This window comes from Pteronotus mesoamericanus, unplaced genomic scaffold (genome assembly GCF_021234165.1).
Source record: "Pteronotus mesoamericanus isolate MK-2021 breed Mesoamerican mustached bat unplaced genomic scaffold, CSHL_Meso_final contig_25, whole genome shotgun sequence".
Lineage (NCBI taxonomy): Eukaryota > Metazoa > Chordata > Mammalia > Chiroptera > Mormoopidae > Pteronotus > Pteronotus mesoamericanus.
The window spans coordinates 34,621,637-34,638,649 of NW_026555105.1; the positions used below are offsets into that span (position 1 = coordinate 34,621,637).

At 37.3% G+C, this 17,013-nt stretch overlaps 1 protein-coding gene across 1 annotated transcript in view; it reads left to right on the forward strand.

Annotated features, from left to right (window-relative positions):
* Positions 1-17,013, forward strand: part of MACROD2 (mono-ADP ribosylhydrolase 2) — a 2,155,137-nt gene that overhangs the window by 1,964,522 nt on the left and 173,602 nt on the right. The window contains exon 9 of the mRNA XM_054574077.1: positions 12,732-12,813. Within this exon, the coding sequence (XP_054430052.1) occupies positions 12,732-12,813 (82 nt within the window). The remainder of the gene's footprint in view (positions 1-12,731; positions 12,814-17,013) is intronic.

The window sequence follows — 17,013 nt, forward strand, 5'->3', positions numbered from 1 at the left end:
CTCAGGGGTATTCTCTGATAAATATTTGAAAAATAACTTAATTGATAAAACCTCTAAAAGTTGTGAGTTTGATTTTTAAAATATGAAGTAGGAAACAGCCTATTTACCTATCAGGGTGATGGCAATGTAGTTTAGAAAAACAGTGTGGAGGATGGACATGCCACATAGGGTCAAAGGGGGAAGAATAAGGGCTAGAGAGGCAGAGGCCAACACTTCTACCTTATTCACATCATGTTTTTCTTTCTTTGGGGGGCACCCAGTGTCAGAGAGTTATGATCATCAGGTCATTCAAAGCCTACTTACTGATCCAGCAGAAAAGTACAAGTGAGGACTTTTTTATGCCCTTCTGTTGGCTACATCAATTGCTGAGTGGAAACAGAACTAAAGTAAGAGCTGGTGTCTCCCACAAGTGCTTATCATCTAGTTAGGCACACGTGCCTTTATGGGGCATTTAGAGGGAGTTGGTAGGGAATAGGTACAAATAGATACAAATAAAAAGTAATGCTCCATGGCTTGGAGCAGCTAGTACATTCTAGAGGAGATAAAGAGGATGGAGGCTGGCTGCAAGGAGCAACATAGATGAAACACCATTTTCTCTCCCCTCTCGCTTTTGTATACACTACAAAAACACCCACCTGCTTGTGTAGCACACGCATACACATATCTCTGCTGTTTCCACCCACCCCTGAGAGGCATTTGGATAGAACCATTCTGGTTCATGCTTCATTCTTATTGTATGAGGCATGAACATATGGAAAAGTACTCAAGAATGATTATTCTCTTTGAGTTTGCCTTTTGATCAACAACAACAAAAAAATTCTTCCTTGTGGGAGTGGGAAGAATACAAACTTGAGAAAACAGCTTTTGTCCTCACAAAATGCTCTTTGAGATATTAATAAGCTTCCTTTGAACTGTAAATGGTGTCTGCATGAATTTTGGATGTTAATGGAATTGCTGAGAAAATGAGAATGGTCTGGACAAATGATTATGTGTGGCCCCCATTCTATTGGGCATCATGACCAGGCTTCAGAGCCACCTGTGATATGGCATAGTATTTCCATTTTGAGAAGATATTTTTATTTCTTTTCATGATAGCATTTTTTAAGATTGTGATTTGTTGGTTTTATAAAGCACTATTCTCCATGGGCAACCTCATAAGCAGCAAGGAATGACAATTCTTCCTTGAAATTTTTAATCACTGAGACAAAAAAGATAGAGTACATATTAACTTTTTTGGCTGAACCACCCCTGCAAATGTCCTTAATCAAATAAAAGAAAAAGGAAACAGCATTATCAGAAGGAGTACGAAAAATACAATAAGGGGTTGCAGCTAGGTTCTCCAGTAGACATGAACCCTGCACAAGTGCTTTAGAAACAACAGCTTCACCTGTGGAAGGGTAATTTCATGACATAGACTAGATTGTGAAGAACTTTGAGTCAAAGACCTATTTCTGGCACTGTCTTCTCAGTTTAAGGGTGCTGAGGGCACCGGGTGAGTGACAGAAAAATGTAGGAAGGAGGTCAATATCATGTCTGAGTTAGAAGCTGAATTACACTAAATTAACTTTTGATAGGCTGGATACTGAGAGAGTAAGTTGATACTTGATTTGGTTTCTTCATGAGCAGACCCTGAGACAAGGATTAGAGTGCTCATAGATTATTTGTGGGTGAAGTGGGGTAAAGAAGGTCAATATGGAGCATGCAATCAAGTTACCACCCTGAGCAACCAGAATTTCTTCCCCCTGGAGCACTCACCCAGGGGTGATGAAATGGGTATTTAAACATCAACTCCTGCCAGTCTTTGGGTGAGAGCTGCTAGAATGGAGACAATTTTCCAAATTCCCAGTTTACTAGATACTTGATCAGAATCTCCTAGTACAAAGAAAACCTTCAGGCAGAGAAATGCAGATGCATGGTCATTCTCTGGTTTCTACTACTCAGACAGGAGGGGAAGTGGACTGAGCACCACAGTGCCTGTCACGCCTCCACTACAGGCTCACTTTCTTTGTTAAGGATTTGTTAAAACCCATCTTAGGAATGGGCCTTTTACACAAAAGAAAATCCATTACTCTTATACAAAAGGATATACCTACCATTAGAAACAAGAAATACACTTGCAGAAATCTATTTCTTTGCAGCTTCTGAGTGGCTTCAGCTGTGTTAAAACAGATTTACCATGACTCGGTATGGCTGTCATTGCACCGTTGCCCCTGGGCCCAATTTCCCATCTTCAGAATAGAGAGCACAAAGAGCTTTGAGAGGCTCATTCCCCAATGGTGAATCAGGTGGAGCACCAATCTCAAGAAGTCTACGGTCACTTTATTTGGGACACATTTATAGCTTGTGCTGACTTTTAATCCTCCTTTAAAATGAGTCCTGGCCTCTTAACCATTAGTCAGCCTAAGCACAGAATATGGTTGCTTCTCCACAAAAAGCTGGAAGCAGAGTTAGCTGTTGGACACACTTCATGTGTGAATGGCTATTGCCATTTCTATCATTGGAAATGATATAAAAACAGGGTGTGAAAAGGAAATAATTCAAATTGCCAAAAATAGAAGGTTGTTGTCATAGGTGAAGTTTTCTGATAAGCAGATGAGAAGGAGGTTTGTAGGCAGGAAGTTTATCAGATCATGCTCTTGATCAATGCCTGGGAGACTGGGAGTGGGATGAGAAAAGCAAGGTTGGGAAGAGGAAGAAGTTGAACACACGAGGACCTCTGAAGGTGGGCTGGTGTGTTAATTTGCTAAGGCTGCCATACAAAGTACCACAGACTGGGTAGTTTCAACAACAGATATTATTTTCTCACACTTCTGGAGATTAGAAGTCTGAGATCAAAGTGTCAGCAGGGTTGGTTTCTTCTGAGGTCTCTCCTCCTTGGCTTGTAGATGACTGTCTTCTCCCTGTGTCCTCACATGGTTTCCCTTTAGATGTATCTGCATCCTAATATTCCCTTCTTATGAGGACACTTCATCCTCCTGACCTCATTTTAACTTAATCACCTCTTTTAACACTCTAACTGCAAATGCAGTCACATTCTGAGATACTGAGTGCTAGCACTTCAACGTATAAATTGGGGCAAGGCACAATTTAGCCCATAATCAATGGCCCTTTCAGAGTTACATCTATTGAGGAACGGGGCCTGAGTCTTTAGACTACTGCATGAGTCAGTTACTGCATCCCGACTTCCCCCAGGGAGCGACAGTCAGTGTGGGTGAGGTGCTCTTTCCAGCAGAGGACAGTCCTCTGAGAGGGTCTCCTCAGAACTACCAGCCCCTGGCACCTACTGCAATGGGAAGAATGAGAGCTCTAGTCCCAGAGAGAGAGAGGGCAGGTATAGGCAGCACACCACAGCACCCTCTCCAATTCTGAAAAGGGAATATGTTCTTTATCTTTGACTGGCATTTTCCCCAGGATTTGCCACAATCATTTCTTTGGTGACAAGGGCCACACCAGCATTTAGAACTGCAGTCCCTAAACCCCTGAGTGGGCTTTTGTATCTTCTAAGCATATGGAGCTGCTTCAAGGACCATAACAGACGTGTCATTTGTGAGGTTATCCATTTTGATTGATATGAAACAAGCTTGGAAATTAACTTGTACAAATGAGCCTGCATCTCAAATCAAGTAACTGTTGGTTCTTCAGCTACATGGCCATTTTTACTTATAGAGTTGAAGAAAATAAAAAAGAGCAATTTGTCAAAACAAAACAAGGAGACTGAATTGTGCTGTCACAATTCAGAGAAATGACAGATGAACTAAGTTTGGGGAAAAAAAGTAAAGTATCCTTTTTATGCATGCAGAAGCAATTGCACAATGCAAAAATGCCCTTTAAGTGTTTATAGATTATAAATGCTCTCTAACTCATCCAAACATCATGGGGAACATGGAGAGAAAAATTTTCCTACTTTGTAATTTGGGAATTTAAATACTAGCTTCTGTGGTGAAGTGCACAAATCTAAACATACTCAATACTTTTAAGAACCAAAATAATGATATTCAATGGCATTTGACAAGGAAATTAAAATATCAGGACAGAGACCTTATGAAATCTTGTCCATTGCTGCAGTCCAACTATTGGTTTATTCTTTTCTCCTTTCTCTCATTGGCTGATATGGTCAGACCCCTCCCCACCAAAAAAAAAAAAAAAAAAAGAAGAGATGCTTTGTATATAACATGGGTCATTTTTATAAATGTTTTTGAAGAGAATTCCTCAGCAATGTTGAAATTGGAATAAAATGGTCTTTTAGCATACCAGTCCAAAAAACTGCTACCAATATTCTCTAGCTGGCTCATATATTTCCTGGACCTTTATAAAAGATCAGAGTAGAAATAAAGGACTCAGCAAGTAAACAAGTAAACAGTGATTATATCTATATGCTAGCAATGTACTGGGTATTTCAAGTACCTTAAGAATAATAACTTTACAAATACATAACCGATGTTTATGGAACATTTACTATATGCCAAACCTTTTGCCAAACACTTTATATAGAGTATCTCATGTGGTCATTATAGCCAGCTATGACAGCTAAGATTCTAAGATTCTCCCAAGAATCTGATATATACCTATGTCTGTTGTATACATACCTTCTCCGAGTTATTCAAATAATAACCTAGGTACTTCTGTGAAGGAATTTTGCAGATGTAATTAAGGTCCCAAATCAGTTGACCTTAAAACAGAGAAACCATCAGGTGGATCTAACCTAACTACAGAGCCATTTAAGTCTGTATGTAGAGGTCAGATATGGAGGAAGTCAGGGATTCAAATTAAAAAAGGATTCAAAATTTCTTTGCTGGCTTGTAGATAGAGTCAGACATTCGGCAAGTAATGCAGGTGGCCTCTAAGAACTGAGAGTGACTCCAAGGTGACAGCCAGCAAGGAAATGGAGACCTCAGTCCTGCAACCTCAAGGAAATAAATTCTGCCAATAAGAAGAATGAGCTTAAGAATGAGTTGATTTCTGTCCTCCAGACAAGAATTCAGTCCAGCCGACACCTGATTTCACCCTTCTGATGCCCTGAACAGAGAACCCAGTTATACTGTGCCAGGCCTTGGAACTTCAGAACCATGAGCTAATAAACAGGGGTTGTTTTAAGCCACAAAGTTTGTGGTTATTTGTCCCACAGCAATAGAAAATTAATATACCAACCCCCACAAAGTCAGTGCCTCTATCTTAGTGATGAGGTGACTAAGACTTAGAAAGATTAGATGGCCTGCTCAAGGTCACAGAGCTGGTACCTGGTCAAGTCCAGTTTGGATTATAGGCGTCTCATTACATAGAGATGATTGGTTCTGTGAGATATAAGTCTAAGATGCTCCCAGATGCCCACCCCTTTTGGGGCAAACCTTATCTAGTCTTGTCCCCTTGAGTGTGGTGGCACCTATAAATATGATGAGGTAGAAACACAATTAGGTGAAAGAGATTTTTGTGGATGCAATTAAGACATTTAATCAGTTGAGTTCATTAAAAGGGAGAGTGTCCTGTTGGGCTGGCCTAATTAGGTGGGCTCTAAAAAAAGAGTCTAAAAGTTGGAAATGGAGAAAGTCATAGAGACACGGTCTTTCTGGCCTGGAAGAAAGAAAGCACCGTAAAAGAAAGTTCAATTCTTGCAGATGAATGAATAAATTTATTCATTCGAGGGAAATGAGTTAGAGTAAACTATGTATCAAGGGATATAAAAATGAATTAAACCTCAGTTCTAAAACTGAGAATAACTGGATTCTGCCTACAATCTAAATGAGCTTGGAAGAAGACCCCAAGCCTCAGGTGAGAACTGCAGTTCAGCTAACACCTTGACTGCAGCTTTTGGGACTCTGAGGAGAGGACTCAACTCTGTTGCACCTGGACTTTTCACCTACTGAAAGTATGAGATAATAAAACTTTGTTGCTTTAAGCCACTAAATTTGTAGTAATTTTTTATGCAGCAACAGAGAACTAATACACTGGGAGGACAGATTGCTCTCCTTTACTTCATTTGATGGGAGGGGATGGACTAGAACTCAGAGAGCCCAACTTCTTGTTTCTGTTCTTCATTTAATCGATCGACCTTATCCCCTTGTTCATCTGTTTAACTTTGGTTTATCCTTATCACCAAGCACTCTCCAAAGGTGCTGTTCTCCCACCCCTTTCAAAACCTGTCCTTATACAACTTTAATACTTAAATCCTCAAATTCAATTCACTTATTAGCAGCATCCACTGTTTCATGAAATGCCCAATACCCGAGCCTGCCTTGATGAGTCTATTGGTTTATCTTTCAGGAAGGCTGAGACTTCACCCCTGTTGCCCATCAGGCTGCACTTATACAGGGTGGCCTCTGTCACTCCTTAGTTAAAGCATTATTTGCATGCACACTAGATCTTTGACTGTCTTTCATTTGTCATTGGGGAAGCAAACAACACTCATGAGAATCCATTCATTCTCCCAATATAGTAAAATATAGGATAATCTTGGCTGTGTCAACTGCCCTAGGACAGGTAGCTGTGGAAAAAAAAAAAAAGGAAGTTGGCTGCAGATATTCCAAACCTGCTTCACTGTGTCACTCTCTTTAGGGGCAGTGGATAGGATGCTAAAAAAGATGAATAGAACTTATATCATCATGTTTATGGGACATAAAACCCCCAACTGTGCATTAATGTAGATCTTGGTGAAAGAAACACATCTTTATTCCTTTATGCCTTGGTGGGTGAACTACAGTTGGCATCAGTGGAAATATATGAAGAGATTGACTTCAGAAGGTCAGCCTTTAAAGGACTTTTTTGACTTCTAAGTCAATGAAAATTGATTTTTGTTGTTGACCAAGACAACTGTTACAGAAGATTTTCAACCTTTAGAAAATTCTATTGAAGTATAACATACAGAAAAGAACACAGATCCTAAGTGCACTGCTTGGTAAATTTTCACAAATGGAACACATCCATGGAACCAGCACCCAGACCAAAAAACCAGGATACCAGGCATTACTGTTGGGCCCTTTCCAGAAACCATCACCCAGAGTAATTGCTAATCTAACTCTAACACCAAAGGTGATTTTGCCTATTTTTCTAATGTTATTTAACTTTATAGAAATGGAGTCATCCGGTGTATACTCTTTTTTTCCTTAACTCGTGTTGTGTGAATAGACCACAATTTATTTATCAATTCTGCCATTTTAGGCATGTAAGTAGCTTCCAATTTGGGGATATTACAATAGTGCTGGTATGAACATTGTGGTGTGTAACTTTTGGGAATATATGTGCACATTCTGCAGGGAGTAAACCTAGGAGTAAAATTGCGCATAGTCTTAGGCTATATGCAAATTCAGCTAATTTAGTAGATATTGCCATACAACTTTCCAAAGTGATTGCATCAGTTTTTACTTCCAAAAGCAGCATATAAAAGTTTTGTTACTCCACATCCTTGCCAAGACTTAATATTGTCTTTTCATTTTACAAAAGCTTTTCAAACTTGTAATACATTTCAGTTTACAGGTGTTATCATTGTTTCTATTGTGAAATTAATAAGTACTTATATGAAAACACCAGTACTGGGCTCAAAAGCCTTTGTACTCTGTACAGTATCATTGGATAAGATGACAGGTGATAACAATAAATGACTCATGTCCTTCCTATAGCTCTGTTCTACTTTGCAAAAGCACCCAGGCTCCTCTATAATTCTGTTCTCAGATCTTCTGGAAAACATAAAGGAAATTATACCTCCTAAAGAAATTAATTTTTGTTCTTCAGCTAAACACCCTTGAAAAATATCTCCAATATACTTACATTTTAGTCAAGTCTGTTTGCCTTAACTAATACTCTGCAAATATTTACAGAGCTCATATTATCTGTTGGGACCTACACTATGCACTGGAGGTTATGACAAGCACCACTCAATTCTTCATATGGTTCTAGTTTAAGATATAATGACTACAGTTAATTCCTAAAAACATTAATGTTAACTTTTGCATTATTTGCAATTATGTTTCAGCCTGTGGGCCCATTTGAGTTTACTGGTAACTTGTCCATTAAAAAATAAGTGTGAGTAATTTTAGGTACACAAAGTTGCTTTAACTAGGAAAGATTGGATGCATACTTTAGGAAGTTCACCAAGAAGATGCCCTAAGACCACCAAAAGCTTATCTTGAAGGGAACAATTAGAATTTGAGTAGCGTTGACAGGATACACACCTCCAAAAAGGAACACTTATTTTCTGCCCTTCACTGTGTTCCTTTACATGATCTTCAATGATATGGCATTAAAGATTGTGTCACTTGGAGTTTAATAAGGGAAGTTGAACCTTGTGGGTGATATGGAATAAAGGATTTGTCGTAAGGATTAGATTGTATACAACTGAAGGAGAAAATGGGGAAGTAAATGTCCAGAAGGATGGGTGGTGGAGCTGAGCAAAACTCCTAACCAGGATCCATGAGAGGGAGCTGGCAAAGAAGTCTACAGAAGGTCATTGCCTCTGCACCTGACCAGGCCTGGAGTGTGTCAGCAGGGCAGGTAGTCAAAGGGCAGGTTAAGAGATGGTCAAGGGGAAAGATGGGTGCAAAATTGAGAAGAACAAGGACAATGTAGAAGATATGAGGGCAAACTGGAACCCACAGGGATGAACTGCCACATGCATCTGTCTCTCAGTGCATGGAACCCCTAAATTGCAATGCCCTGCAAAGAAAAGCGAGAGCCCTTGCAGCAGAACTGCCTGTGTGCCCAAGCCAGGAACTCAGACAACTGAGGCAGGAGAATCAGGAGCCACAGAAGCTGTGGGCCAGCTGATGAGCAACACTGCACAACCAGCCCAGAGCCTGATGCCCTGCACCTACCTGCCAGTGCAATAATTGCAGCTGCACTTTTGACCTCCAAATTGCATGGAAATTTCTATGTTGCCTACTCTAACCAGAACCATTAAAGGAAATGTAATTTCAGATTACCTAAATTGATGGACTACAAAACTACTGCAGAGATAAACTATAACAGAGACTGAAAAAAAACATTAAAAAGAGGATACAATTCAATTCTTTCTTTATAACAGCATAAAACTGGAGCCTACAAGGATGATGGCTTATCCAGTGTCATAGAATCGGTGACAGGTGTAGAAACTCAGTTCCCTGTGTGTTGATCTGGAGGATGTCACAGAGGAATACTGGATGTAAAGTTAAGATGCCTGAAATTCTGTCACTAATTAATTTTTTGGCCTTGGGAAAATAATCACTCAATTCTGGATTCAAGTTTTCTTGTGAAAGAATGACACATGAGCTAAGCTCAACAAATTGAAGGTGCTCAGTTAATATCTAATGAATAAATGGATAAACATGATCTCTTAGTAATGACCATTTTGTAAAATTGTTCTAGTGTCTAACATAAAAGATAAATTAAAACCATGCTCCTGAGCTCTAATTATTAGGCGTTCATATGTATTCTCCTGAAATTTATCTGGGACTAGAACGGACCAACTGTGTCTCTCCTCCAGTTCACACATCAGATTTCCAGTTTCTTGGTCATGTAGCAATTAGACTTTTTATATATTTTTGTCACCCCACTGTAGCTTCTACTTGATTCATTCAGTCTGAACTTTTCAGGAGGAGCCCAGTGTCACATAGCTAAAACAGAAAGAATACAAAAAACTCACAATAGGAAGAAGCTAAGAGAATACTAGATTTCTAGGAATGTATTTTTTTATGTTTTGCTCACAAATCTGTAATTTGGACAGTGTTCAGCAAGAACCACTTATCTCTGCTCCATGTGGCATCATTTGGGGTAGCTCAAAAGCCAGGAGCTGAAATCATCTAGAGGCTACTCACTTTCAGCTAGGGCTATTGGCTAGAACTTCTACACATAGATTCTTCAGGTGGTTTCTCTGCTTCCTCTTGGCATGATGATTGGGTACAAGAGTGAGCCTTCAGAGAGGCCCAGGCAAAATCCATATCATCTTTCATGACCGTATCATCAGAAGTTACATATCATTTCTGCCAGAGCTATAGACACTCCCAGATTCAAGAGGAGGAAATAAAGACCCCACCTCTCAATGAGAGGAGTATTAGCATTATATTTTAAGAGGAGCCTGAGGAACCAGGTATCCTGCTGCACACCATCTTAGAAAATACAATCTACCACAAGCGCTGATCAATACCCGTGATGAGTCTATGGACACAGAGCTCGTAATAATAATGAGTTCTTGACCAAGAAAATATGTTTATTCACACATATATAAATACACGCTCAATGCATACATAATAAGTACTTGGTAAATAAAGTTAATTCTTGTAGTCATCTTGCTTCCAAGTGATTTTCAGTGGTATTCCTGAAAGCAACAGTAAGGAATCGGGTCACTCAATCAGTTTAAATCAGAAATACTTCTTTCCTCATCATTCACCTTCTCTCTGGGAAAATAAATCAGGCTGTTGAATTTTGGAACCATACTATTTCCATGGTAACAAAGCCAAAAATGATGAAAGTGGATTATAATTCTTTGTGATATTTAAAAAATCTATATTTAGTCTATGTGTTGTTTAAAAGTACACTTAATAGCAATAAATAGCATTACCACTAACCCTTCACACAAACACACTCACAATGCACACAAGTGAACAAACATACAGGCTAAATGGGTGTTGAAAAAATTCTAAAATTTATACTAAGTGACTATAAAAATAGGGGGAATGAGTATGAATGAGATTGTCTAGTTTGGTCTTCTTAGATCTGCCTTGAGTCAAATTTTCTTGTTTTGATTTTGATCTTATTCAGGTGGTTTTAGAAATAATCTGACCATTTGAAACCATTTGATGGAGAAAAAAATCTACCATCATAGATAAAAAAAATGAGAATAATTACGATGTTTGGAAACTACAAGTAGTTCAGTGCAGCTGGAGAGTAGAGTTTTGTCTAATACAAGTCTTATTTTTAGTGTTAGAAGTTTTAATTATGAAGTATTTCAAATATACAAAAAAAGCATAGAAAGTGATACAACAACCATGTAATTAACCCCATGATTAATAGCTATTACCCATTTGTAATATTTTTCTGAAATCTCTTTCTCTTCTAAATAAATATTAACTATTCAGTTAAGGTCTTACTTATCTACCCCTCTACCTGCACCCCATCTCCAGAAATCATTGTCATCCTAAAGTTCATGTGTGACATTCCTATTTATGGTTCTGTATATTCATGTGTATGAGTGAGTCCCTACCCATTTTATCTTTGTGATTTAACAACTTATATGAATGTTATCACAGAGTATATATCCTTCTGGAACTCATTTCTATTGTTCAACATTATGATTTTTATCTTTAGCCACAGAGCATAAATATACTATAAGGAGGGTAGAGACTGGCATTTAGTATTGCACAGATAGTTAATCATTTATGCAACTAAATCTATAGTTCACCTAGAGAAAAAGTTGATGTTCAGTTTCTGCATTTGAAGAAAATATTAATGATATATATGTAGGACTGGACACCAGAAACTCAAGTGAATGCAGGGAAAAGAAATTATGGACACTTCCATATTGGAAGGCCAGGTGCTTTCTCATATCCATCCCATGTGGGCAGTTATTGGGGCTGCATGCACTGTGGTGAGAATGTCACACAAGTCCAGTGAGTGTCCAGGAGTCAGTGTTTCTAGTCTCTGATCCAGACTTGGGATCAGGGAGCCACATCTCTGAGCTTCCATCAGGGGACCCTGGTGATTTCTTCTATCCTTGCCCTCCCTCCCCCTCCCACCCCTGTAGATCTTCTCCCTTATTGGAAATTTTGGACTTACTAGCATGAATCTGTACCCTACAGGCTGGGAGAGCCCAGGGTCTGAGTAGATGATATCCATTTGGGTTCTTTCATGACCTGCCATGTGCACGTTCCACTTCCATTCCTTATTGTCATGAGAGATGCCACACTTGACATTCTGTTCAATTACCAGTTGTAGTTTGATAGATTGAGTAATTTTTAACTTATTGTACATTGTTATAATAAAGGAAATAAATGAGATATTTATTTCAAGGCACAAAATTGAGTCACTGATTCAATATCAGATATATGTGAACTATTAGCCATACTCCATCTCTTTTCTCTACTTACTCTGAATGTCTCAGAGAAACTCCTTACATGCAGGAGCTCTCTCAGAGCAGAAAAAGGGACTGTACGCATTTTACTTTTGGGGTGGCATTTAATCCATAATATTTACCAGATTAAATTTATATTGGCCTCATCTAACTCAATTAATTTTATTTCATTTCTGTTGCATTTCTGAGTACATTAAATAATGAGCAAGTGGCTTCATGCAAATTAAACCGTAAGAAGCTTTTTAAGCTATATTCAAATATATCTGGTTTGATAAATATATTTGTTTAACAAGGGTAGGACAAGGAGCTTTGCTTACTGACATACTTTATTGTCATTCTGGTGCATACTCTCATGTGGCTGGTTTATAAGACATAAAGTCTAGCTATCTTGTCAAAATCTCAGATCTTATTTATAGCTCACTACAAAGTGGCTTATTGTCATTTATTATTTCTTATTTGATTTATATAACATTTTCTCACCAAACAGCCCATAGGTTATTTACATAAAAAGTACACACACACACACACACACACACACACACACACACACTTAAACTTCACTCAATGCTGTCATGTTGTTAGTAGTACAGCACCAAGAATCCCTAGGAGGCTTTCCCATTTGATTTTTGTTCCAAACTATGTTTTGAAAAGGCAGTCACCATATTTCTTTTTACTTTGAGTGTTTATCATTTGCCTCTAGGTGGATCGAATTGTCTTCTGTGTCTTCCTAGAAGTCGACTTCAAAATCTACAAAAAGAAAATGAGCGAGTTTTTCCCCATAGGTGAGTAAAGCAATTTCTTTCCTTTGGAATTGGGGATTGAAGAAGTGGAGGCATCACTTATATTTGTATTTCATTTTGCATCGTAAAGGCTGTAACAAATGTGTTCTCCATGCACCAGTCACCATGTGCAACTTGTACCATAGTTATTAAGAAGTCAAGATAATGACAGAAATCTAGGCTCTACATCTTTCTGTCCTATGATGTCATTATGTTGTCTTGGGGACATCAGTTAATCTCTTAAGTATCAGTTCCTCACATCAAAAGTGAAATACTTGGCAAAATAACTTCTAAGGGCTCTTCTTCTTGTCCTAAGTTGCTTGTTGTGTGATTTCTTCTTCACACTTATAAGTTGTCCATATCTGTGACTACATCCACCATGTTAACACCCTTGATGGAAATTTTGAGAAGCCCATTTATGTTTGTAGCTATAATTTAAATGTCCTGCCTTACAACCCTATTCCCCTCAACTGCAGTGAAGATAGCAGCACTGTCTAGGGTAATCTGAGAAAGGTAGTCTTCATCTTATTTCATGCTTATATTTGAGCTTGCCAGTGGAAACTCAGGGCTATTATTAAAACCTTGAGTGATGGCTGTACATTGATTGAAAGTGCCATTATTTGGATATGGTTAATTTGTACATTTCTCCTCATTGTCTCTCTTCCAGCCCATGAAGACTGGGGCTTGTTTAATGCCTTATTATTTTTACATTGCCATTAAAGAAAGTTACGGTACCCAAAATGCTTTCCTCAGCCACAGTAAAAATGGCTTCCAGGACATTTCAGGCTACTGTGAGCATTGATGGTGCTTGTCCTTCAGAAGCCTTTCTTTTAAAGTTGTCATGTCTATTTGAAGTGGCTTTTCATGTCATTGGTAAGAGGTAGGAAAGAGTGAGTGAAGGATGCTGGCACACATTCACCCTCAAGCCATCTAGCAGAGCCACACAATAGAGAGGACACCTGCCTGCAGCTCAGAGGGGATAACTGCTGCAGATGTTCAACTCTGTGCTGATGTTCAAAGTGGACAAAGTCCTTCTGGGAAATCTGAAGTCCTTTTCTCTAATTGCAAGGTAAATCTGTTAAGTATATTTAATTTGGGACATTAATTACAGTATTTCCCTAATCATAACATAATCTGATTACAGAAGTAAATTCAGAAAGACTTTCCTGTGATGAAGAAGAGGATTGTGATTGGGATATTAGTCCCGCCTTTTCTTTCTTCTTCTCTTCCTCTTTTTTTCTTTTTTCTTTTTTAGCTTTCTTTATTTTATACACAACTAGATGTTTTACATTATAATAAATAACTTAATAACTACATAATAGATAGCTGTTGCTATGAGTAGAATTTAATAAATTCTTTGTCCCATAACCTAATGGCTATTTTTTCTAATTTAGTCTTCTTGTTTTATCCTTTTTCTTTATGTGTAACTGCAGTGAGCTGATTATGCCTGCATTTCTGCATTTTTAAATGGTCTTTAAAAGTTTATTTATGTAAATGATGTGACTTGTCACTGTGTGTGGTGTAAATATTCATGTCTTATCAATATCACAGCATATTTTATAAGATTCTAGAAATTTTGGACTCATTGAGATGTTTAGAAATGATGACAATTTTCATTTTTGTCTTCTAAGGTGAAAACTTGATTTCATTCTAACATAAGATAAAAAATAGTTGTGTGAAGTATAATCCATTGATATTAAAACAAATCTCTCCATTAGCAGGTACTTCTAATGATGCTAAGCCCCAGATAATACTACAATTTTTAGAAATGAGACAGTTTTAGTGGTTTAGAATGTGTTAGTAACTGTGCAAATAAATGATTGTTTGAAAAATTACTATCCTAAATAAATCCAAAATGTGTTTTAATAATTGAGCCAGTGAAATAACAACATCATCTTCAGTTTCACATCAATGCTTTGAACCATGGCATGTTCATGAAACTATTTCCAGTGCATATTTATAATAGTAAGTGCATTTTAAATTAAATGTCGAATCCTCCAAAATTGTTGAATATTTCTGTAATGCTGAGGCAACAGTAATTTCTAAATTCTAATTACACAATATGAAATAAAGGTAACCTCTAATGGAATATGTGACTGCTAATATAGATGATCTCCATTATCTGTCCATAATTTAAATTTATGGTTAGTTCATAACTATGCTATCTTTGATTAGAATATAATTTTTCTGACTTGCCATATATTCTCCCTAGACTGACTTATTCAGAGTATCTGTAACCAGTGTTCTTAACCCTTTCCAATGCAATAATGATAATAGTTTAAGGGCGGAAATGCCATTTTTAATGGTAGGCCAAATCTCTGTATGAGCAGGTAATCACATATCTTTAAATTTCACAAATAGGGATCTGAAACAAAATGTATGAGAAAACAATACAAGGTAGGCTAGAAAAGGTCATATTAAAGATATAACATATGCATAACCATTACCTAATATTAGTGATAGGAATAATAGCTAACATTTATAATTGATTTCTATTTGCTAGATATGTGGATTAAATCACTTTATATTCATGATAAATCTGGGAAAGAGGGCACCTTATTAACCCGACTCTTTTAGGTATAGAAGATGATGCATACTTGCGAATAATAAGGTATACAGCTAGGGAGCAATGGAGTTATATTTTAAAATCAACAATGACATCTGTCATTACTCAAGTGATAACAGGTTAATTTCCTCAGAGCACCTTCAAAAAAGGATGGGTTCAACTCTGAAGATGCACATTGAGAAAGTGGAAATTCTTTCCACTGCACAATGCTTCCTCCCATAGTTATCCTGAAAACAGGAACAATTGTTTAAAGCTAGACTTTATGCAAAAAAACCCCCATATATTACTTATTTGCAGTAATAGTGTTAGAGCTTCTGAAAAGCTAGTGTGCTTCCTGCCATATGGCATGTCCACATATTCTATTTTTTTCACCTTCTTATCTACTCCCCAGTCATCATTTTTTCCAAAGACAATAATGAAGCACAAGATGCAGTGATCTGCTAAGGTTTTCTTTCCTCTTACCTTGTCAACACAGTGATAAGAAGACAAAGCTTGAAGGCTGCTATTACAGAGTACCATAGGCTTGGTGTCCTATAAACTACAGACATTTATTTACCACGGTTCCGGAGGCTGGAAGTCTGAGATGAGGATATCAGCATGATTGGGTTCTGGTGAAGATCCACTTCCACATTTCAGACAGTTTTTTTATTAATTTGTAAGAGCTCTTTTTACATTAATGTTATTAATTATTTCAAATATACGTTGCAAGGCTGACAAGGGTGGTTAAGATTTGAAATAAGTAACAAATGACTCATGTAGAGCTCATTACATAGTCAAAATGTCTACGAGTAGAGGAGAAACCACTGGGTTTGTCATCACAAGAAACAGTTTCTATCGTTGTTAAAACCGCCTTAGAACTGTGACTCTGCTTCAGTTTTGTCATGTGCAAACATAGTAGTGGGCCAATTTCAAATAGAATGAATAACAATGTAAATGAATATTCACAGAGGTATGTAGACAAACCACCATAAATTTTAAAATACTCCTGTTTACTTTTTTATTACAATTTTAAAAGGAAGTATTTCAATTTGGGGGTTATCTTTTTAAATATATATATATATATTTATAAGTATGTATAAAAATATATATAACTTTTTATTATCAAAGTAGTACTGATTTGTAGTAAAAAAAAAAGACCATAATCAAAAAGAAGAAAATATAAACCATCTCCTACCCTACAGTCCAAAAATGAATTAGATTTTGTTGTTTATCCTTCAGGTGTTTTAAAATAGAAAATGCTAATAACCAGAAATGTAGTCTTATAACTTGTGTGTATCACCATGCTTTATGAGCATATTTTTCTTTCATTATAAAACTTCCATTACATAATTTTAATGGACTCATTGAAAACCATACCATTGGATTGTGGAATTATTATTGGAAAGTATTCTCTATTTGTTTATAAATAACATATAGATAAATAAATAGATAAATACTGACACACATTCATTTTTTAGAATGCTTTTCTAATAGTGGAATTGCTTTTTCAAAATGCATACAAAACCGAGATGCTTTTGGTAGTAATTGTCAAATTGGCCATTGCATTTGCAGCACTATGGGTGACTGTCATGGACTGAATAACTTCAGGGCTCACAATTCACAGAATGAAAACTATGAACACCAACACCTGCTTTAAG